This window comes from Haplochromis burtoni, unplaced genomic scaffold (assembly GCF_018398535.1).
Source record: "Haplochromis burtoni strain Fernald_Lab_line unplaced genomic scaffold, NCSU_Asbu1 Contig_190, whole genome shotgun sequence".
NCBI classification, from domain to species: domain Eukaryota; kingdom Metazoa; phylum Chordata; class Actinopteri; order Cichliformes; family Cichlidae; genus Haplochromis; species Haplochromis burtoni.
This window is the reverse complement of record NW_024582551.1, coordinates 57891-76103: the sequence shown is the minus strand read 5'-3', so window position 1 is coordinate 76103 and position 18213 is coordinate 57891. Positions and strand designations below refer to the sequence as shown.

General features: G+C 45.5%; 1 protein-coding gene across 2 annotated transcripts in view; it reads right to left on the bottom strand.

The window, feature by feature from the left end:
• Positions 1-2400: 2400 nt before the first annotated feature.
• Positions 2401-18213, bottom strand: part of LOC102296724 (collagen alpha-6(VI) chain) — a 50927-nt gene continuing 35114 nt past the window's right edge. Inside the window, exons 24-40 of one of the 2 annotated variants that reach the window (XM_042225961.1) lie at positions 17609-17671; positions 17272-17334; positions 14963-15025; positions 14830-14880; positions 14280-14315; positions 14101-14163; positions 13958-14020; positions 13346-13381; positions 13234-13270; positions 13067-13078; positions 12307-12800; positions 9836-9932; positions 8230-8871; positions 8072-8156; positions 6998-7143; positions 6034-6081; positions 2401-3199 (exon numbers count right to left, since the gene is read on the bottom strand). In XM_042225961.1, the coding sequence (XP_042081895.1) occupies positions 3024-3199; positions 6034-6081; positions 6998-7143; positions 8072-8156; positions 8230-8871; positions 9836-9932; positions 12307-12800; positions 13067-13078; positions 13234-13270; positions 13346-13381; positions 13958-14020; positions 14101-14163; positions 14280-14315; positions 14830-14880; positions 14963-15025; positions 17272-17334; positions 17609-17671 (2175 nt within the window). In that variant the 3' untranslated portion in view covers positions 2401-3023. The remainder of the gene's footprint in view (positions 3200-6033; positions 6082-6997; positions 7144-8071; positions 8157-8229; positions 8872-9835; positions 9933-12306; positions 12801-13066; positions 13079-13233; positions 13271-13345; positions 13382-13957; positions 14021-14100; positions 14164-14279; positions 14316-14829; positions 14881-14962; positions 15026-17271; positions 17335-17608; positions 17672-18213) is intronic. The other variant, XM_042225962.1, reaches the window with a different exon arrangement.

The window sequence follows — 18213 nt, the reverse complement described above, 5'->3', positions numbered from 1 at the left end:
TGATCCAGAGCTGCAGCTCAGGGCTGCTTTTAGAGGAGGAGAGGGGCGATGGCGGGGGTGGAGGAGGAAAGGTGGCACCTCCTCCGGCTCCTCCCGTCATCTTCCTCATTAGAGGTGGATTTACATGTTTGACTTGTGAATCAAAAGGATTTTCTGGTCACACTGAAGCATCTGTTGTGAGTTTTGGAGAGAAAGCAACACATCGTCTGCACATAGACTGATTTTATGTTTACATTTTATGCCCTTAATCACTGTATTCTGTCTAATTGCTGCTGCTAGTGTTTCGACAAACACTGCAAACAGTGAAGGGGAGAGTGGGCATCCCTGCCTGGTGCCCCTCAGGAGACAGACGCTGGACGATGTTTGCTCATTTGTTCGGACACAGGCTGTTGGGGAGTTTTGTGTAAAGTTGCAAATAAAAATTTCCAGTTAACTCTTTAAAATGTGTGCAGAGACACGGGAGCAGAGAGCACGAGGCAGTTGGGAAGAAGACGTGGCACGAGAGCCAATGAACTGTTTACATCGCTGTAAATAAACGCACTCGTCATCATTAAGAGTCCTGCATCTGGGTCTTCACTCCCACATCCCCACGGTTGGCCAGCGCTAACCGTGAGAAAGAAAGAATATTCCTTACTGTTGGGGTGAAGGGAGCGCCAAAGTCGCAAAGCCCAGCATCGCTCGTCTACAGTTTGATTATATTTGTGGACTGCGCTGACTTCCTGCTGTGTTGAGCCTTTCTCTCTATTTAGTCCGAAGATGAGGTCGAGTGAGTAATTTAGGTGTTCAGAGAGTGCAGTGGAAGAATGAGGCGTCGTCAACATTTAGGCCATATTCACTTACGATACACAGCTTCTTGTCAAGTATAGATCATTTAATAATTATGAATCTAATCTCTTGATCTATGACTGTGAGTACTTTCAAATTAATATTTTTATGTCTATTGCTAACCCCTTTGTAGCTCACTACATACATACAGGCTGAGAACACGTTAGGAAACCTGTGACAGGCCTGTGGGTCATGGTCTCGGTCATATCACCCAGTGTTTGGAGTTCCTTGTGTCCTTTGTCATGTTGTGTTACTATTTGTGTTTTAGGTCCAAGGTTTATTCAGTTTATTAGATTTCCCCTCGTGTCTTTGCCCTCTGTCTCATGTTCCTCTGTTTCCTGTTTTATTGTGAAGGTCATGGTTGTGTGCATTTCCCAGTGTTCCCAGTATCGTTTTGTATTCCCTTTTCCATTCTGAGCAGTAAAGCTGTATTTTGAGTTCATGTTTCAGTGCATGAGTCTGCGTTTGGGTCCGCTCTGTGCTGCCTGTGACGTCTGCCTGGAGTTTTTCACGCTGGTTAAATATCTTTCTGTGCATTTTTAATGGGGCAAAACTGGAATTCACAGACTAATGAATAACATCACATTTCACCTTTACAGTCTGTGCAAAGTGAGGGACATGCCTGCTTCCTGATGATGCTCCCTTTGGCTCGTAGCGCTGCTGGTGGACCGTCCTGGAGCGGTGACACCGTCGGCGCTGAAGGTCATGTGACAGCCTTCAAACCCAAAGACGCATGATTTTCTTTTACAAAGGCTGGAATCCAATAAAACAAAAAGACTTAACACAAATGAATAATCACACTAATCTTTCTTTGTATTATAGAAATAAAATAAGGTGGAATAAAATCATTACTTTTGCTCTGCGGGCCCGAGTAGTGTAGTCAGTGTTTCAGGAACGCTGAAGAATCCCACGAGGCAGAGCAGCATCGTCCTGTGTTATGTATCATGGTATTAAACCTGCTTTTTACCAACAGAGGGGGGAAACTCCTTTCAGGTGAGTTACTGTGAACCTGTTATTACTTCTGTGCTCACATTTGGTTTGTTTGTTTAAATGTTTAAAGACCTCAGCAAAAACCACAACTTGTCTAATAGACACCAGTTTACTGAGCTCGAAGTCTTAAAATGATCAAATAAATAAACCATGAGATTTCAGGCTGATGGTGATGTTTGTGTTTCCATCTTTCTTCACAATAAAAAATGACCTGTGATAAAGTCTTTGAGCGTGTGATCACAAAAACATCAGATACCAGTCTGGAGGATAACTCCAGCCTTCACGATGGTGCATCCCAGTAAACCACTCTATCATCCTGTCACTGTTATGTAACTCGTTGTACAGTAAATTATCCAAAGGAAAACCCGTTAAGTTCAAAAACTGTTGTATGAAAAGACTGTTTTTAACAGGAAGCGATGGAAGCGATGGAGCTCAGAGCACTGAATATTTAATATGAGCTTTAACATATCAGGTGGATAATGTTTTAAACTTTGTTGTGCTGCGTTTATCTCTTTTAATGTCAGGTTTGGGTTGTTTTCACTGAAATCCTGAATAGGCACACAGACACGGACACATGTCGGACTTTTATCTAAACACAAACTTTTATTCAGAAACAAACAGTACAAAATACATGCAGCTGTTTCAGAGGAGCTGCTTCAAGGCACCTGCGAGCTTTGGAAATATTTGGATTTTAAAGGCAGGTTTTAATATTTTCAACAGCAGGGGGCAGCGTTTCTTGAGCTGGCGTTGTTTTAACTTTAGTTTTTGATGTTTCTAAATTTTCTCACAGATTTTGTTTGCCCGGCTGCAGCTGCAAAGGCACTGCACCAACGCCTGGTAGAAATTTGCATCACAGTCCTGCTTCCTTTAGCATCTGTTAAACATAATTCATAAAGGTTTTAGGCATAAAATCATTTTTCAACACATTCTCGTGATGTCTTCTCTTGGAAGCATTTAAAGTATTTAAAAATGAAAATACCTTTAAAAATAGCACCCTGTGACATAGAAAAGATTATTCCATTTCAGTAAAGTAGTTTCAGAGGAGTGAACTAAACTAACCATACATGGGTGGAGGACAAGGCGGCTCCTTGTGTGTGTTTAAGTCTTTACACTTTAACTGCCCAGAACAAAACCCACTGTGGACGAAGCTGCTCTGAGGTCGCTCTGCTGCTGTGTCAGCTCTCAGTGCAGATCGGTGGCCCGGCGCCTCATCTGTGCTTTGACAGACAAACTCTCTCACATTCTGCCTGCGTCGCAAAGCGGTTTTCGTTGCCTCCGCAGCCGCTGTACCAGAAACGGGAGCAGACGCTGCGTTTGTGGTCGAAGAACCACCTGACGGTGTAATTCACACAGTCGCCAGCATCCTTGCCGAGGAAGCAGATGCCTGCAAGAGGTGACAGGAGCGAGGAGGCAAAATCAGCTCACAGAAAAACTAACTTAATAAAACAGAACAGAAGAATAGAAGAGCCCTTTATTGTCATTGTACATGTGCAAAATTATGGGCGCTCTGCAACGGAGGAAGAAAATATATAAATAGTAAAGGGCTTCAGGAATACATAGCAGACAGATCGGGGTCAGCAACCTTTAACACCCAAAGAGCAGTTTGGACCCAGCTTGTTGTTACCATAGTTCATGGAGGAGCTGCGTCACATACGTTTGTGGATCCAAAGATCCATGCTTGGCCTGCCTGGGGTTGAAAGCCTCGATAAATGCACGGCGCTTCGGCGGGTACGGTTATTTTGAGCGATGAAGAATACTAACATATAATTTTATTTTTGTATTTCAAGATCACGATAATCTTCCAATTTCGAACTACAAGTTAAAAAAGAACCAAGACAATTAAAATACACTTCAGTTACTTGTCATTTTTTCCCAAACCACGTGGAGCCGCAGTATAAGGACTAAAGAGCCGCAGGTTGCGACCCCTGCTCTAGAGGAATGTGAGTGTGTGAGCGTCCTGAGTGATGAGGGTCACTCAGATTGGTGGGCAGGGGTCGGGGGAGAAGCTGTTAGTGAGTCTGGAGGTGTGGCAGCTGACTGACCTGAGGCGCAGACCAGAGAGCAGTGGGTCAAACAGGTGGTGGGCGGGGTCACCTGTGATGGCCCTGGTTTACTTGAGACAGGAGGATCTGGCGATGGCCTCCAGGTGTGTCAGAGGGCAGCCAGTGATTTTTTGGGGGGTGTTAATGACCCTCAGGCAGCCTTCCTGCTCTCAGTCGTGGCCCCTGAGTACAAACACCTGGCAGGAGGATCACGCTCTCCACTGAGGAGGGTAGAGCAGCAGCTCTGGGCCTTCTTTGCCAGGGTGTTTGATTTGATTTTTGCAGACTATTATTAAATGCATAAACAATGAAGAGTGAACTGAACAGGAAGTCTGAGCTCAGATATCTGCCGTCTGCTCTGAAGGCTGGAAATATCAGTTGTTGTCCTCACACGGTAGGCTAGCAGGACACTGGGCACAGTTTATGTATCGAGCTGCAAAGTGCAGCTGTGCTTCTTACTAATAACACTGTAACCTCCTGACACCCAGCACACTCGTTTATGTCGTCCATCCATCCATTCGCTTCCGCTTATCCTTTTCAGGGTCGCGGGGGGCGCTGGAGCCTATCCCAGCTGTCATAGGGCGAAAGGCGGGGTACACCCTGGACAGGTCGCCAGTCTGTCGCAGGGCTAACACACAGGGACAGACAACCATTCACACTCACATTCACTCGCACATTCACACCTAGTGGCAATTTGGATTATCCAATTAACCTATCCCCACAAGCTGCATGTCTTTGGACGGTGGGAGGAAGCCGGAGTACCCGGAGGGAACCCACGCAAACACGGGGAGAACATGCAAACTCCACACAGAAAGGCCTGATGGTGGAATTGAACTCAGGACCTTCTTGCTGTGCGGCAACAGTGCTAACTAGGGATGGGTATCGTTTAGGTTTTATCCGATACCGGTGCCAAATCGGTACTTTTGAAACGGTGCCGGTGCTCAAACGGTGCTCAAACCGGTGCTTAAAGAATGGAGAACACAAAATTGGTCCAAAAACCTCTCATGTTCAGCTGTTTTTTGTAAAAAGATAACAATGTTAGCCTTTTCTGCAGCTATGGGGCATATATGGTATCACTCTTGGCTGGAAGCAGTGCTTAAACAATGGAAAAAACACAAACTTTGTCCAAAAACCTCTCATGTTTAACTGTTTTCCACTTTTTCTTTGGTCATTTTAGCCTTTTTGGCCAGGGTGAAGGGAGTATCTGCCATCAAACAAGAAGACAGCCGCATGTAGCTATGATGATGTTTGCTAGTTCACCTTACATGCATTAATGTAATAACGTGGTTAGCCTACTCAACGTAAATTAGCTACTCACGCAGAGAAGAACGGGCTGCTGCCACATCATCCGTCATCATTTCTGCTACACTGGCAGGGCTAGGGGCCAGGACTCTCCTCTTCGTGTTTTTGGGGGATGTTGCATAACAGGCAACCCACCCGCAGTAGATGTGCTCGGTGTGAGGTCTCGCAGCAAGCTATCAAATACGGCGCATTTCTGGCTTTTAAAAAAAACGCTATGCGTCGCCAGGTGTTTCATCGGATTTGAGGTGTTACCTCCTTTGACAGTATCACAGTATCAGCTTAAAGCACTTGTTGCTGCTGAGTTTGCATATTTTGCTGTGAAGTACAGCCAGACTTTGACCGCTTCGCCTTGGACATTTTTAATCTGTAGCTCTGCTCTAACAAGAACGTACGTACCTGGCCCCGCCTACTATCCTCGGAAACGTAAAATGATTGGCTAGAATCTAAAGTGTATCACAGCTCAGGAAAAAAAAGCACCGAAATAAAGCACCGAAATGTGCGCTGCTTTTCGGTCTGGTTACTACCGTTTATGTCAGAACCGGTGCCATCATGGCACCGGACACCGGTACCCATCCCTAGTGCTAACCACCGTGCCACCGTTTATGTCGTCTGAAGGGGAATTAATTTTAGTCTGTATCTTTTGACCGGTTTGAGCTACCCCACTAAAAGACTTTCCCTCAGTTCTCGGCTGGTTAAACTGAAGTAGGCTGAATGTTTGTGGCTCATGTTTTGGTCAATGTCTCCCTATTTGATGATTGCAGACTGCAGGTGCGATGTCACCGAGATTATCTGCGTTCCTCAAACTCAGCATTCTTCCCGTCATCGTAGCGAGGAAGAGAAAGGACAGTGTGACTGAGAGCAGGTGGATGCTCACCTGTGGAAACAAAGCTGTCCAGCTGCTTCGTCGGCTCCACGTCCACATCTGTCAGAGACCAAACAGTCAGCAGGGAGTGCGAGCTAAAGCTGCAGAGCTTCAGTGAAGCAGGTTTCATTAGAGCACTTTACAACACCACAGGCTGAGTTACACCCACAGGGGAGAAATAAACAGCAACACAGACGGCCATAAACAGGCCAGTGATCCGAGTGTGTGCTTGTTAATGATGTGGACTCACTGACGACTGAATGTGAACCATTCGTGGTTAAAATCTGTTTGTTTTTAACTAATTAGAAACATGTCTGTAAAGGTTCTCAGTCATCCAGCTCATCGTAGTCTGAGGAGCTTGGAAAGAAAAGCGTCTGGACTTCTTTAAGTTGCTTGAAGACGTTTATGCTTCTTCAGTTCTTAGAGCAACTGGTTTAAGCCCCGGCCCAAGAGGGGACGACGGACCCCCTAATGATCCTGTACCTAATCACACGAGCCGAGGTATGAAAACAGGTGCAGGTCACAATCAGCCAAGGGTTTGGGTGAAACCTAACTCCACCCTATCATGTGATTTCATTCCTGACGCCTTAACACCCAATCACATCCTGGGCATTCTGACCTCAGGGAATCAGCCTCTTTGCTGATTTGATGAAAGCCCAATTAGGATAACCGCATGTTTTAAGAGCTTTCTTTACACGTGTGGGTTCACCCAACATCTTGGTTGATTGTGACCCCCACCCATTTTCACACCCAGGCAGAGGATCAATAGGAGGTCCACGACCCTCGTAGGGACACTCCCACAGGGCTTAAAAATCTGGGACGCTCCACCAGTCGGTCTGAGAACTGAAGAAGCTTCTCGGGTGAAACGTCTTCAAGAAACTGAAAGTGCAGATGCTTTTCTTTGTTTTTGAATGTTACTGAGCACTAATTAGTGAGTGTGTGTGTGTGTGTTTATGTGTGTGTGTGAGTGCTCTACCTGTGAGGTCAGCTCCTGAAAACGACCTCTTTCTTTTGCTCAGAGTGTTGATGATGCTCAGGTTTCTTGCCAAGATTCCCGTCTGCTCCTGGAACCAGTTTCTCGGCTGATCGGAAATCTCCAGCTCCCAGTCTGCTGAGCCCTGACTGGACACAGAGCAGCGGCACTCGCTGAGCCAATAGCTTTCTGAATAACACGTTTAATTATTGCTGCTCCGAAACTGCTGTTTACTAACATTTATGTGCTTTATATTTCAAGGCATAGAAATACTACAGAGAAACCCAACAATCAGACGACCTCATATGAACAAGAACTTGGCAACGGTGGGAAGGAAAAACTCCCTTTTAACAGGAAGAAATCTCCAGCAGAACCAGGCTCAGGGAAGGGCCCATTTACAACAAACTGGAGTCTATTAGATAGATATGATACAAACCACTGCAGCCAGTACCTGTAATACCTACAGCATGTTCTAATCGCTCTAATAGGATATTATGGTCGACAGTATCGAACGCTGCACTGAGGTCTAGCAGGACAAGCACAGAGATGAGTCCACTGTCAGAGGCCATAAGAAGATCATTTGTAACCTTCAGTAAAGCTGTTTCTGTGCTGAGCTCTGAAACCTGACTGAAACTCTTCAAATAAACCTCTGCAGATGATCTGTTAGCTGTTTGACAACTACTCTTTCAAGGATGTTTGATATAAAGGAAGGTTGGAGATTGGCCTATAATTAGCTAAGACTGCTGAAGTTAAGGTTAAAGGGATGGTTGGCTCAACAGAGCTCTGACTGTTTGTCAGCCTGGCTACAGAGCTGAAGAGAAACTGAGGGTTGTTCTTATTGTCCTCAATTTATTTGTGAAGAAGTTCATTAAGCAACAAAGAGAAACTTATTCCAGTTAATTAGTGCCAAACAGTAAGAGATGACATTGTCTCCAGCTTATGGGTTATCTGCTTTAAGGTGTGTTTGTGTGAGCTACACAGATGTGTTGTTGATGACAAAGCTGTGTGAGTCAGTGTGAGTCTGTGTGAGTCTGTGTGAGTCTGTGTGAGTCTGTGTGAGTCTGTGGAAAGTGTTACCTGTTCGTGTCCAGAGTGTCGCCTGGCTCTGACAGCTGGCTGCAGGTCAGTTTAAATGGGAGTGGAGGATAAGCGTTGAGTCCCTCTGAAATAAACCCGAACAGCCCGTCAGTGTGTGTCTGGTTACAGACGACAGGGAGATCTGAGCGTGCTCTTACTGTTGAGGGCGGAGAGGAAGACCCTGATGAAGCGCTGGGCGTAGCCCTGCTCGTCGGCCTTCAGCCTGTCGAGTCTGATCAGGTGCTGCTGTATCGGCACGCTGGCCAGCTCCTCCACCTCCATCCGGTTGTAACGATCACCCACCGCCACCACAAACAGCGCCACCCCCTCACACTTGGCCTTCTGGGAGATGTAGCGCAGCTTGGCCTGGTCTCTGTAGGCCGTCTTGGTGCCCACCACAGTCAGGACGGCCCTCTTGCTGCGCGACTGGCCGGCCTTCAGCAGCACCTCCCTCAGGGTGTAGTCCAGCATCTGTCCCAGCGCCAAAGAGCCGCCCTGCCGCTGCATGTTCTGCATCATGTACGTCTTCATGTCTCCAGCGTTCTGGTAGGTCTGCAGGCCGAACTCCACCTTGGTGCTCTGTTGGACCAGAGCTACTCGGGCCTGGCGGCCGGCTCGGCGGGGCTGTGGACTCACGGCCAGCTGCTCCACCACAGAGCTCAGCAGCTGCCGGGCACCGGCGTATTCATCGGCCTGGATCTCCCTGGAGCTGTCCAGCACCATGACCAGGTCCACATCCGCCTGCTGAGGCAGCACTGGTTCCTGGATGAAGGCGCACTCCTCTGCACGCCTGCAGGGGTCTGCAGAGACAGCAGCAGCCACTGAAAACACCTTTATTCATCCACATACGCTGCTCGTGTATTTAACGTTAACTTCATTGTAAAAAGTGATTTTTCTCATGTATTACCAAAACTGAAACAAACAAGTCTGATATTGTGTAACTGTTTTTCATCCAGGGAAGGATTAGACACCTAAAGGCATAAAGTTATGTATCAACCAAAGTCTCTGTGAGTGTACAGAAGTTAAATATTTAACTGTTTTTCTACACGATGAACAAAGAAAGAAATGTGTGAAATCACAGAAAAAGTTCTGGAAGTTTTGTTTTTAACTGCAGTCGTATAAAAACCTTTCATTTGTTATTGCTTAATGACTCAGGGAGGTTTTAATCAGCAGGAAAAGTCGTAAAACTGCAGCAGCTTGTTTGCGGTGAGCAGCAGATCCAACAAGTTAGAATCAAAAATGGCTTCAAGTGCACATTCAGGGCTGTGAGACTCGCAGGGGAGAACACGCATCACGTTTAAGGCCTGGACAAGTTGAAACGTTTTGTTCTCCATCGTGGAAAAATGGCTGAAAATAAAACCAGGCCAGCTTTAAGAACTCTGCACTCAGCTCTGCGGTCTCAGCCCTGTGTTTCTGTCTGTGCACTCGGCCTGAAGCTACACTTGCTGCCTCGGAGTGTCGGCCCCCTTCCTTCTGTCACATATCGGTATGATCCCAGTCTGTCTTTGCTTGCGATTGGCCGCATGCTGTGCCCACCAAAATAAAGTCCCACCCCTACCTACTATCACAGTCACCTGCTGCAGAGCCGATAATGGCATCAATAAAAGTAGCCGCACGTCCTGAGAGCAGTGAGATGTGGCGATTTACATTTTTAAGAGGACTGTAAAGTCAAGCTTCCTCATATTCACTTTGATCCCACACAGCTCATCTAACTCGAACTAAAAAAGTGTGCAGTGCAGATGAGATATGAGCATCAGTCGTTACCGTAACAGACGGCACAGCTCTTGACCCTCCTCAGGTCAGCAGCCGGCTCCTGTGGCCTCCTCAGCACCGTGAAGATGGAGTTTCCTGTGTCGTCAGCCTGAGAGGAGACAGCAGCTACCGTTACCGACCGCTTCGCTCGTTCATGACAAACAGAATTCCTCTTCGACGCTGAGGAAGACGACAAGCAGCTTAAAGAAAATGATGTTTTATTAAACTTTCCCTCTTCGGTCCATCTGTCTTGTATGTGCTTTATAACTGACAGCCATGAGAGAAGGCTTCAGGCACCGCAGCTGTTTCTTCCTGTTGTACACTAACTTCTGGCTACACACTGTAAACATAACTGGAGCCGCACAGGGAGACTAAGTGCACAATGAGCTGGAACGACTTTGTGCTTGCAGGCCAAACAGGCTGGGAAAAAGGCCCTCACATCATGTGCTGAGAAGGTCCCAGATGTATTGGCTCAAGTGAGAGCAAAGAGTTTAAAAGGGGGATGATGAAACCGTGGAACCCTCCAGAAGTCATCACACTGTAAGGTCTAAAAAGGAAACGGGGACACCCTGACCGTAGCATCAAGAGCCAAATGTGTTTTAATCCAAGGCCAACACTCCAATAATCTCAGGGCGCCGTTGCTGTAACAGTGCTTACTGATTTATGAAGTCCCATCTTCATCCAAACCAGATATTACGATATCGACTCCACACTCCTGTATGTTCACACTGAGAGGCATGGTAGGTTTTGTGGACAGATAGGGTGGCACGCTCGCTGCATTATTGCATCACTTCCTGCTCCTGGTGCACCACATCAGTGGTGCTTGTTCAGTTGTCTAAAGAGCAGCAACATCAGCAGTAACTGTCTGAGAAGCTGGCTCTCTTCTGCTCACTTTGTCGGTTGTCCAATTATTCCTTTGCCTCCTTTAGCACCTGGTCGCCTGGTTGTAGCTCTGGAGGCCTGGCTCCCCACAGAGCCAGCCAGGCCCTGTGGTGCTTTGCAAAGGTACTGTTGGCCTGGTTGACTGTGTCCAAAGTGGGAAATCAGGCCAGTTTGGTGACTACGAGGAGGAAGTGTAGCCTCAAACAGAAACCTTCAGTACGTTTCCCTGTGTACAGACTCCCTGGACTGCTTCCTGTGTGGTGAGTGTCGGAGAGAGAGGCTGGTCGCGTGTGTGGATTGCCTGAAGAGGAATGAGCACTTTGCCCCTGGATTTCCCTGGAGCCCTGACCCCTCACCTTTTTGTATATACACCCGGTGTGCATCAGAGTCCTGCGTGTGAGTCCTCCACCTCAATCGTAACAGCAGCTCCCATTTCATTTATTAACCTTTTCATCTACGCTAGTCCATGCTGGTATCAACATACTGAGTTATCCTGACCCACTGAGTCACAGCCAGACTCCTCATCGCACAGGCCGAGGAGGAGGAGTGGCAGCACTTCAGCTTATTAACCAACCAAAGACACAGTTTGAATTCATTTAAAAACTGTTAATAAGCAGTTCTCATTTGTTATAACAAACAAGACATAATATTTGGTTACAGATTATTACTTCAGTACTTCAGACTAAAGAAGAAACTGATAGTTGGGGTGACCCTGAATCCTTGTCGGTTGTATAAAATAATGTCCAGTTTATGAGTTTTCTGATCAAAGCTGTGTGTTTGAGCTACCCCAGGGAGTCACGCACTTCAGATTCCAGGCTCTATTCTTTCTACAGAATCCAGAGTCAAGGTAAAATGATTAACAAGACACCAGAACACTTTTCTTAAAGGTAACGCAGTTTGCTACTTGATTGCTCCTGGGAAAAAGTAATTTGCTTCACTACCTGTTACATTAAAAAAAGCTGTCTCACAACCACAGTTTAGTAACATGAACCTCAGGCTGCACCAAAGCAAATCCCTAACGAGGACTCACATCTCTGAGATCTTTCTCTTAGCAGAACACGAAGCAAAGACTGATTCTACTTTAGAAACGTGAGCAGGTAGACAGGGAGGCTGCAGCCCGACTGCTGTTTGTTACCTGTGGAAGGTAAAGTCTGTCTGGGCAGCATCAGCAACATCACGCAGTTGTTTTTGTCCCGGACGCACTTTTCCTCTTTTCCATTTGTCTTTTGTACAATAAAGATAAATGTCCATGCATTAGGCTGCATCGCTATTTTCCTCCTCTGACGCGTGAACTGTAACCAGCTGATCGTCGAGAGAGTGCAGCCACACGATTCCCAGGAATCGGAGCGTTGGGAACAGGTTTCCTACAAAAGCTGTTTTTGGTTCCCATCCCCAGATGGTCTCAGTCAGGTTTTAAGTCAGACTAAATGAAAGATGATTTTGTGCATGATGGTGCAGTTTAAAGTGTTCAGGTTAATTCATCAACATCGTTTTTTCCAACAACAGAAAAACTGTGAAACATGTTTGAGAATTCATTTGTAATGTATCGTCTAATTTTAGCATGTTCACCATGGACCTGATGGAGGCTAAATCAAACTCACCTCCATCGCCTGATTAATCGCGGGAACGTTCCTCAGGGAGATGACTGCTGGGACGATGTTCAGAGCCCGGTACTCCATAATGGCAGCAAGAATGTCAGTGTTGTCCTGAGACGCTCCATTGGTGAAAAACACGGCCACCTTCCTCACCATGAACCCAGCTCGCACTCGTTTGAAGATGTTCTGACCCACAAAGCGCATGGCGGCGCCCAGCTGGCGTTTGTTGGACGTCTTCTCTAGGGCGATGTTCTTCACAGCTTCTATCAGCGCAGTCTTGCGATGGTAGTCCTGGAAGCGGATCAGGTACTTGGTGTAGGCGCTGTATCCAACCACAGCCACGCGAGCGCCTTGTGGACAGTTGCTCTCAGCGATGCTCAAGTCCTCCAGCAGGTGGAGGAGGGCGGAGCGCTGCCTCTCGAGGGCCGTCGGAGTCACGTCGTCAGACATGTCCAAGCCGAACACCAGCTCGGTGGGGTAGGCCGGACACTGTGACTCACCTGGAGGAGGTAACGTCAGGAAGAGCTGAAGTCAAACGACCGAGGTGTTGGAAACACGCTCAGGCCGATTAACAGATACTCAAAGACGACTAGTTACAAGTTACAAAGGACTTCTGCTACTCAGTAAAATCCACCAAGCAGTTGGAGACAGTTTCAGATAAAAAGGTGCAAATATGTCCCGATGATCTCAGTCAGTCGGCATCTGTGGACAAAGTCTTTGCACTGTACTCACCATGTTTGTTCTCACTAAGAGGAGACGTACGTACCGTGTGAACAAGCTGTGTGAAGCAGAAACACATTCACTTATCACAGCGCTCGTACTCTGCAGCTTGTTTCCACAAACGTTCGTTTTAGTTTCCATCCTCTACATAAAAACTCATAAACAAACAGCTGATCATTGTTTTGCAAACGTGTTTAAAGCGATGACACTTACCACAGTTGTCTCTGATTTTGTTGATCAGTTCGCATTCCTGAGACAACAGAAAATGTTCTTTGTAACCACATATTTATTTTAAGCAGGTGAAGCGATTTAAAGGTGGACTTACAGGCAGGCTTCTGCTCCCAGGAGGACCTTTCGGGCCCTGGATGGAGGAAAAACAGAGATTATTGTAAGTTTATTTGGGAGGATAATCAAATGTGACTTTTATCTGTGGCTTCCACAGGGTGATGACCCGCTTCCTTTACATGGTGCCGGTTTTACTTTGATGTGGTCCCTCCCTGACAACGGAACAGGATGCAGCGTTACTGCTGGAGTCTGCCAGTCATGGATGGATCTTGTGTGATGTCTGTTCCTATGGACAGTGATCCCAGCAATTTGTGATGCTGTGTCATTACCAGCTTTTTGAACTGAAATCGTCCATCAGTAACCAGGACGTGCTCACAGCCATCTGCCTCCAGCTCAGATACCATCCTGCTCTGTCACAGCAACCCTCTGCATGATCTCGCCAAATACATCCATGAAACCTCTATGAGGTCTTTCTCTTTTCATCCTGCCTGGCAGCTCCATCTTTTAATATGTCCTCTGTCTAATTTAATTTAAAAACTAAATGAGCTTTTTCTTATTGGAAGATTTGCTTAGAAGATAACATCATTCAAAGAATTATTAGACGTGCTAATGAGAGTGAAGGTAGGCAGGTGAAGATGCAGTTTAAACGTACTTTGTGTCCTGGATATCCGTCACCTCCAGGCTCACCTGGTTTTCCTGGCATGCCTGAGTTCCCCTGTATGGGTCACACATAAATCACAGAAGCAGCAAAAAGCCAACGTCTCAGTGACGCGACATCAAAGAAACCTTTCTTACCCCACGACCCCGGTTCCCCTTGGATCCTGGATACCCTTTCGGTCCCTTCGCACCGTCATCGCCCTGAAGACAAAATGCCGTGTCTCAATCACCACAGAGTCCAACATACTTCTAGCTTACTTTGGCTGAACCACATGGTGGCATCAAAGTTTTAGTGTGTGGAAAATGGAAGGACTCACCGGTAAACCAGGGTAACCAGGAAAACCAGCATCTCCCTGTACAGAGAAAGGAAGAAGCAACGATTTCACGATTAAGACAACAAAGACTTTCTAAAATGTTCGGCCACATGTGTAAATCTGTTTTACCCACATCATTGTCCAGCTGAACAGCACCAAAGACATCCCCATGCCTATGCAGATGATACTAAGCTGTATTTTTCCACTAAGCCCCCAAATCTCAACAGCCTCCCAGACCTCAATCACTTCACCACCGCCAATGAAAAATGGACGAACGTTCCTTTTTCTGAATCCTGGTAAAACTGAGGTTCTTCAGGTTCTTATGAAAACTTGGGAGGGAACATTTTGGATTGTGCCAGCACAGAGCTTGGGTGCGGGTCACCAGTGACACAAACCACGGTGTATCCTGAGAGAACCAGAACATCTTCTCCTCCATCAAACGAATAGCTGAAACTAAAACCATGTGGCGTTCTTCTTACTGCTTTTCATTGTTGATGAAAACAGAATTCATTCAGTTTTTGTTGGTTGATGTCAAATTAAGGTTCAGCTCTACCTTTGAACCTTTCGGTCCTTCAGGTCCAAACCCGTCACGACCATCCAGACCCTGAACACAGAGAAAGTCTTGCATGAGATAACTGCATTGAATTACAGATATACAGAAGCTCAGCTCATGTTCGGGATCCTACCGGCATTCCTCTGGGTCCTGGTGGTCCCAGAGCACCCTTCACACCTGGTTCTCCTGGTTGGCCCTTAAATAACAACCATGGACATTTCTCCATCAGAATTTACACCCCCATCCAACAAAACCCTGCCAAAATATCTTTCCATTTATAAATAAAGAGTACATTATTTACAGGCTGAATCCAGTTTTATTCGCATTTTAAACGTTTAAACTGCTGCTGTGGTTTATGGCCACGATCCTAGGCCATTTGACCCAGCGTTTTGAGTTTTTATACATTTGGATGTTTATGGTTTATGTTTAAGTTCATCAGGTTATCTAAGTTCATTTCTGTTATACTGAGGTTGCTGTTGTTTATTACAGTCCCCTGGTGTCTTCACCCCGTGTGTTTAAGTCTCCCTCAGCCTTCACGTGTTTCATGTCTGCGTGTCATTATGCTTCCTGTTTTATTTTGAAGAGGTCTGGTGTCCCATGTTCATTGTGTTTAGTTTCACTTCCCCTGTGCCGTCATTGTGTTCATTGTAATCAGCTGTTTCCCCATGTGTTTCCGCTTTTTGTGCTGTTTACTAGTGATGGGACGTTCTGTATCGAGGCTTCGAAGCTTGTGTCGAGTAATGGAGGGGGCGTTTCCGCGAAGCGCGTATCGAGGCTTGCTTCATTTATGGGAGGAGCTGAAAATGATGACGTCCGAAGCCTCGCTGCCCGGCTGTACCACGTGACTGGTTCATGAAGTGGTTCGAACTTTGCCGCGAGCTATGACAGCGATATAAACCCCTCAGACTTCATTCAAAAATGTGGGTGTTTGATGGAGAGTTGCGGTTAGTGAGAGTTAGAGACAGTTTGGAGGTTTATGAGAGTGAGGAGAGAAAGTCAGGAGAGAATGGAGCCAGCTAAGAAGAGGAGGATGTCCTCCCCTGTGTGGGAACATTTTGATCTTATTCCTCCCAACAAGGTATGTAAATTTCTACAGAAGATGTATTTTCATAATACTGATGGTGCAATACAATTTATGTTTGCTATCCTTTTGTCAGTAATTATATTCAAAGTGTCCTTCCCATATGGAAAAGATATATATAAATCTTATAAAGTTTGTATCTGTCTTGTGTGAAACTTGTATGAAAAGCATATAAGAGTGAAAACAGATATAAGATCCCTTGAAAAATTATATAATGAAACTTGTATGTTTTGGATACTTACTAAAACAATATATGAAAGTAATGAGAAAGTGGCCACTTTCATGAGTAATCATATAATTTTTAATTTGCTATGTGCCAGGGAGCTGGGATATAACAACAACACCTCATCCATGCTTAGGCACTACAGAGCTTTGCATGAGAATAAGGGGAACACCGATTGTGGAGCAAGACCAGGTGAGCCATCAAATGCAATGATAATATAGCATGCAGTAATGTTACTAAATGATATAACAATATTATACAACTGTTATAAGTTACGTGTGTGATATTTATATTTGTGCTTTGTCTTTATTGTCTTTCCTCAGGAGAACAATCTCAAATAGATGAAGACCTGGTCAGCATGGTGATTGAGGACTCACAGCCATTTAGCATTGTGGAGGACAAAGGATTCAAAAGATTTGTTAAATCATTAAATCCTAGCTATGTTCTCCCCACTAAAAAGGTCATAAAAGCAGTGAAAATTTAGTTTTTACAGAATAAAATGTGAACAGGCAGGACTGAGGCTCAAAGCCTCAGTGTGTAGCTGTCCATACCTCAACGTTACAAAAGCACAACTACTGTCCACACCCCAACCACACCTCACCTCACAGTAAATGATCATTTCCATTTCAAGCATTTCCAAATAATCATTTTCCATACTGCCACTATAAATATACACAGTATACTGCCATCACTACAATATACATGTTTTACACACTCCTTTTGTTGTTGACATTTACAGGCTGTGTGCAAAATGCCACACTCTTCAAATTCATGCCAGCTATTATTTTTACGTCCAGTAGGTGTCCTGCTAGAGCAAATGAAGCTTCATGAAGCTTCGCGTTGGGGTGAACCAATTGGATGAAAAGCTTCAGTGCTTCATGAAGCTTCATCTGCCCATCACTACTGTTTACCAGCCTACAATAAACAGCTCGCTTTCAGCTAATATTAAGTCTGTTTCCACTATTATCTACTCACATTCACACAGTTTGCTTCAACCAGACTGTGACACAAAATCTCATTGGGGCCATTAAAGCTTGTAGTTGGATAGGGGTTGGGTTTTGACTTCTACCCGCGGGCTACATGGGTATTCTGGTTAAAAGCTTTCCTGAATGCAAAGAAAGGAAGCGATGTCACCCACCTTCTGCCCATTAGGGCCAGGACGTCCAGGTAGCCCTGGTTCTCCAACAGATCCATGTTCACCCTGTGGAGGAGCAGAGCTGCCACTGTTCACTCTATTCACATCATGCAAACACTGAACATTCTTTATGTTGCAGCCACTGGAAATACTTCTAAAGTCTTTAAATGTCTAAGACCTTTAAAGCAATAATAATAATAAAAGAAGCAATGTTGGTATTTTTCCTCATGCAAAACTCCCTTTAATCAGACACATGCTTCATTAGAAAAACACAATCAGTACATCATAATTGAACTCGTTGGTCAGTGATGCATGAATACAGCCTAGTTGATGAACGCACCTGATTTCCTGGAAAACCAGGTGTTCCTTTGGGTCCAGGTTCCCCATTGTCCCCAGCAGGGCCCTGCAGGGTCATCACAGTTTGATAACTGGTGATTATTTACACCTCTGCTCTTCCAATCAATGATGACTGATGGATAGTCTGCATAGCTGTACACTAGTAGTCATCTGTAGTGTACGTTGATAATAATATATATGTCACTACACTTTATTTGTATTGCTTCTAAAACAAAGAAGTGTTGAAAAATAATAATAAAATTAGGAAATTAAAAGAACAAGAAAAAACAAGGGCGCTAGGATGTCAATCCTGGAAAACATTCCATCAAACAATAATTACAGAGCTATGACAAACACAGCAAATCAGTGCAATCTGATCAGACAGCGTGTGGTTGTCTGCATGCGCCTGCCAGAATCCTTTCTACGGTCAAACTTCATGACGTCATGCATGAAGTACATCCTAGTACAGATGCCGGGAGTCTATGTACAGTGGGGCAAAAAAGTATTTAGCCAGCCACCGATTGTGCAAGTTCCCCCACTTAAAATGATGACAGAGGTCAGTAATTTGCACCAGAGGTACACTTCAACTGTGAGAGACAGAATGTGAAA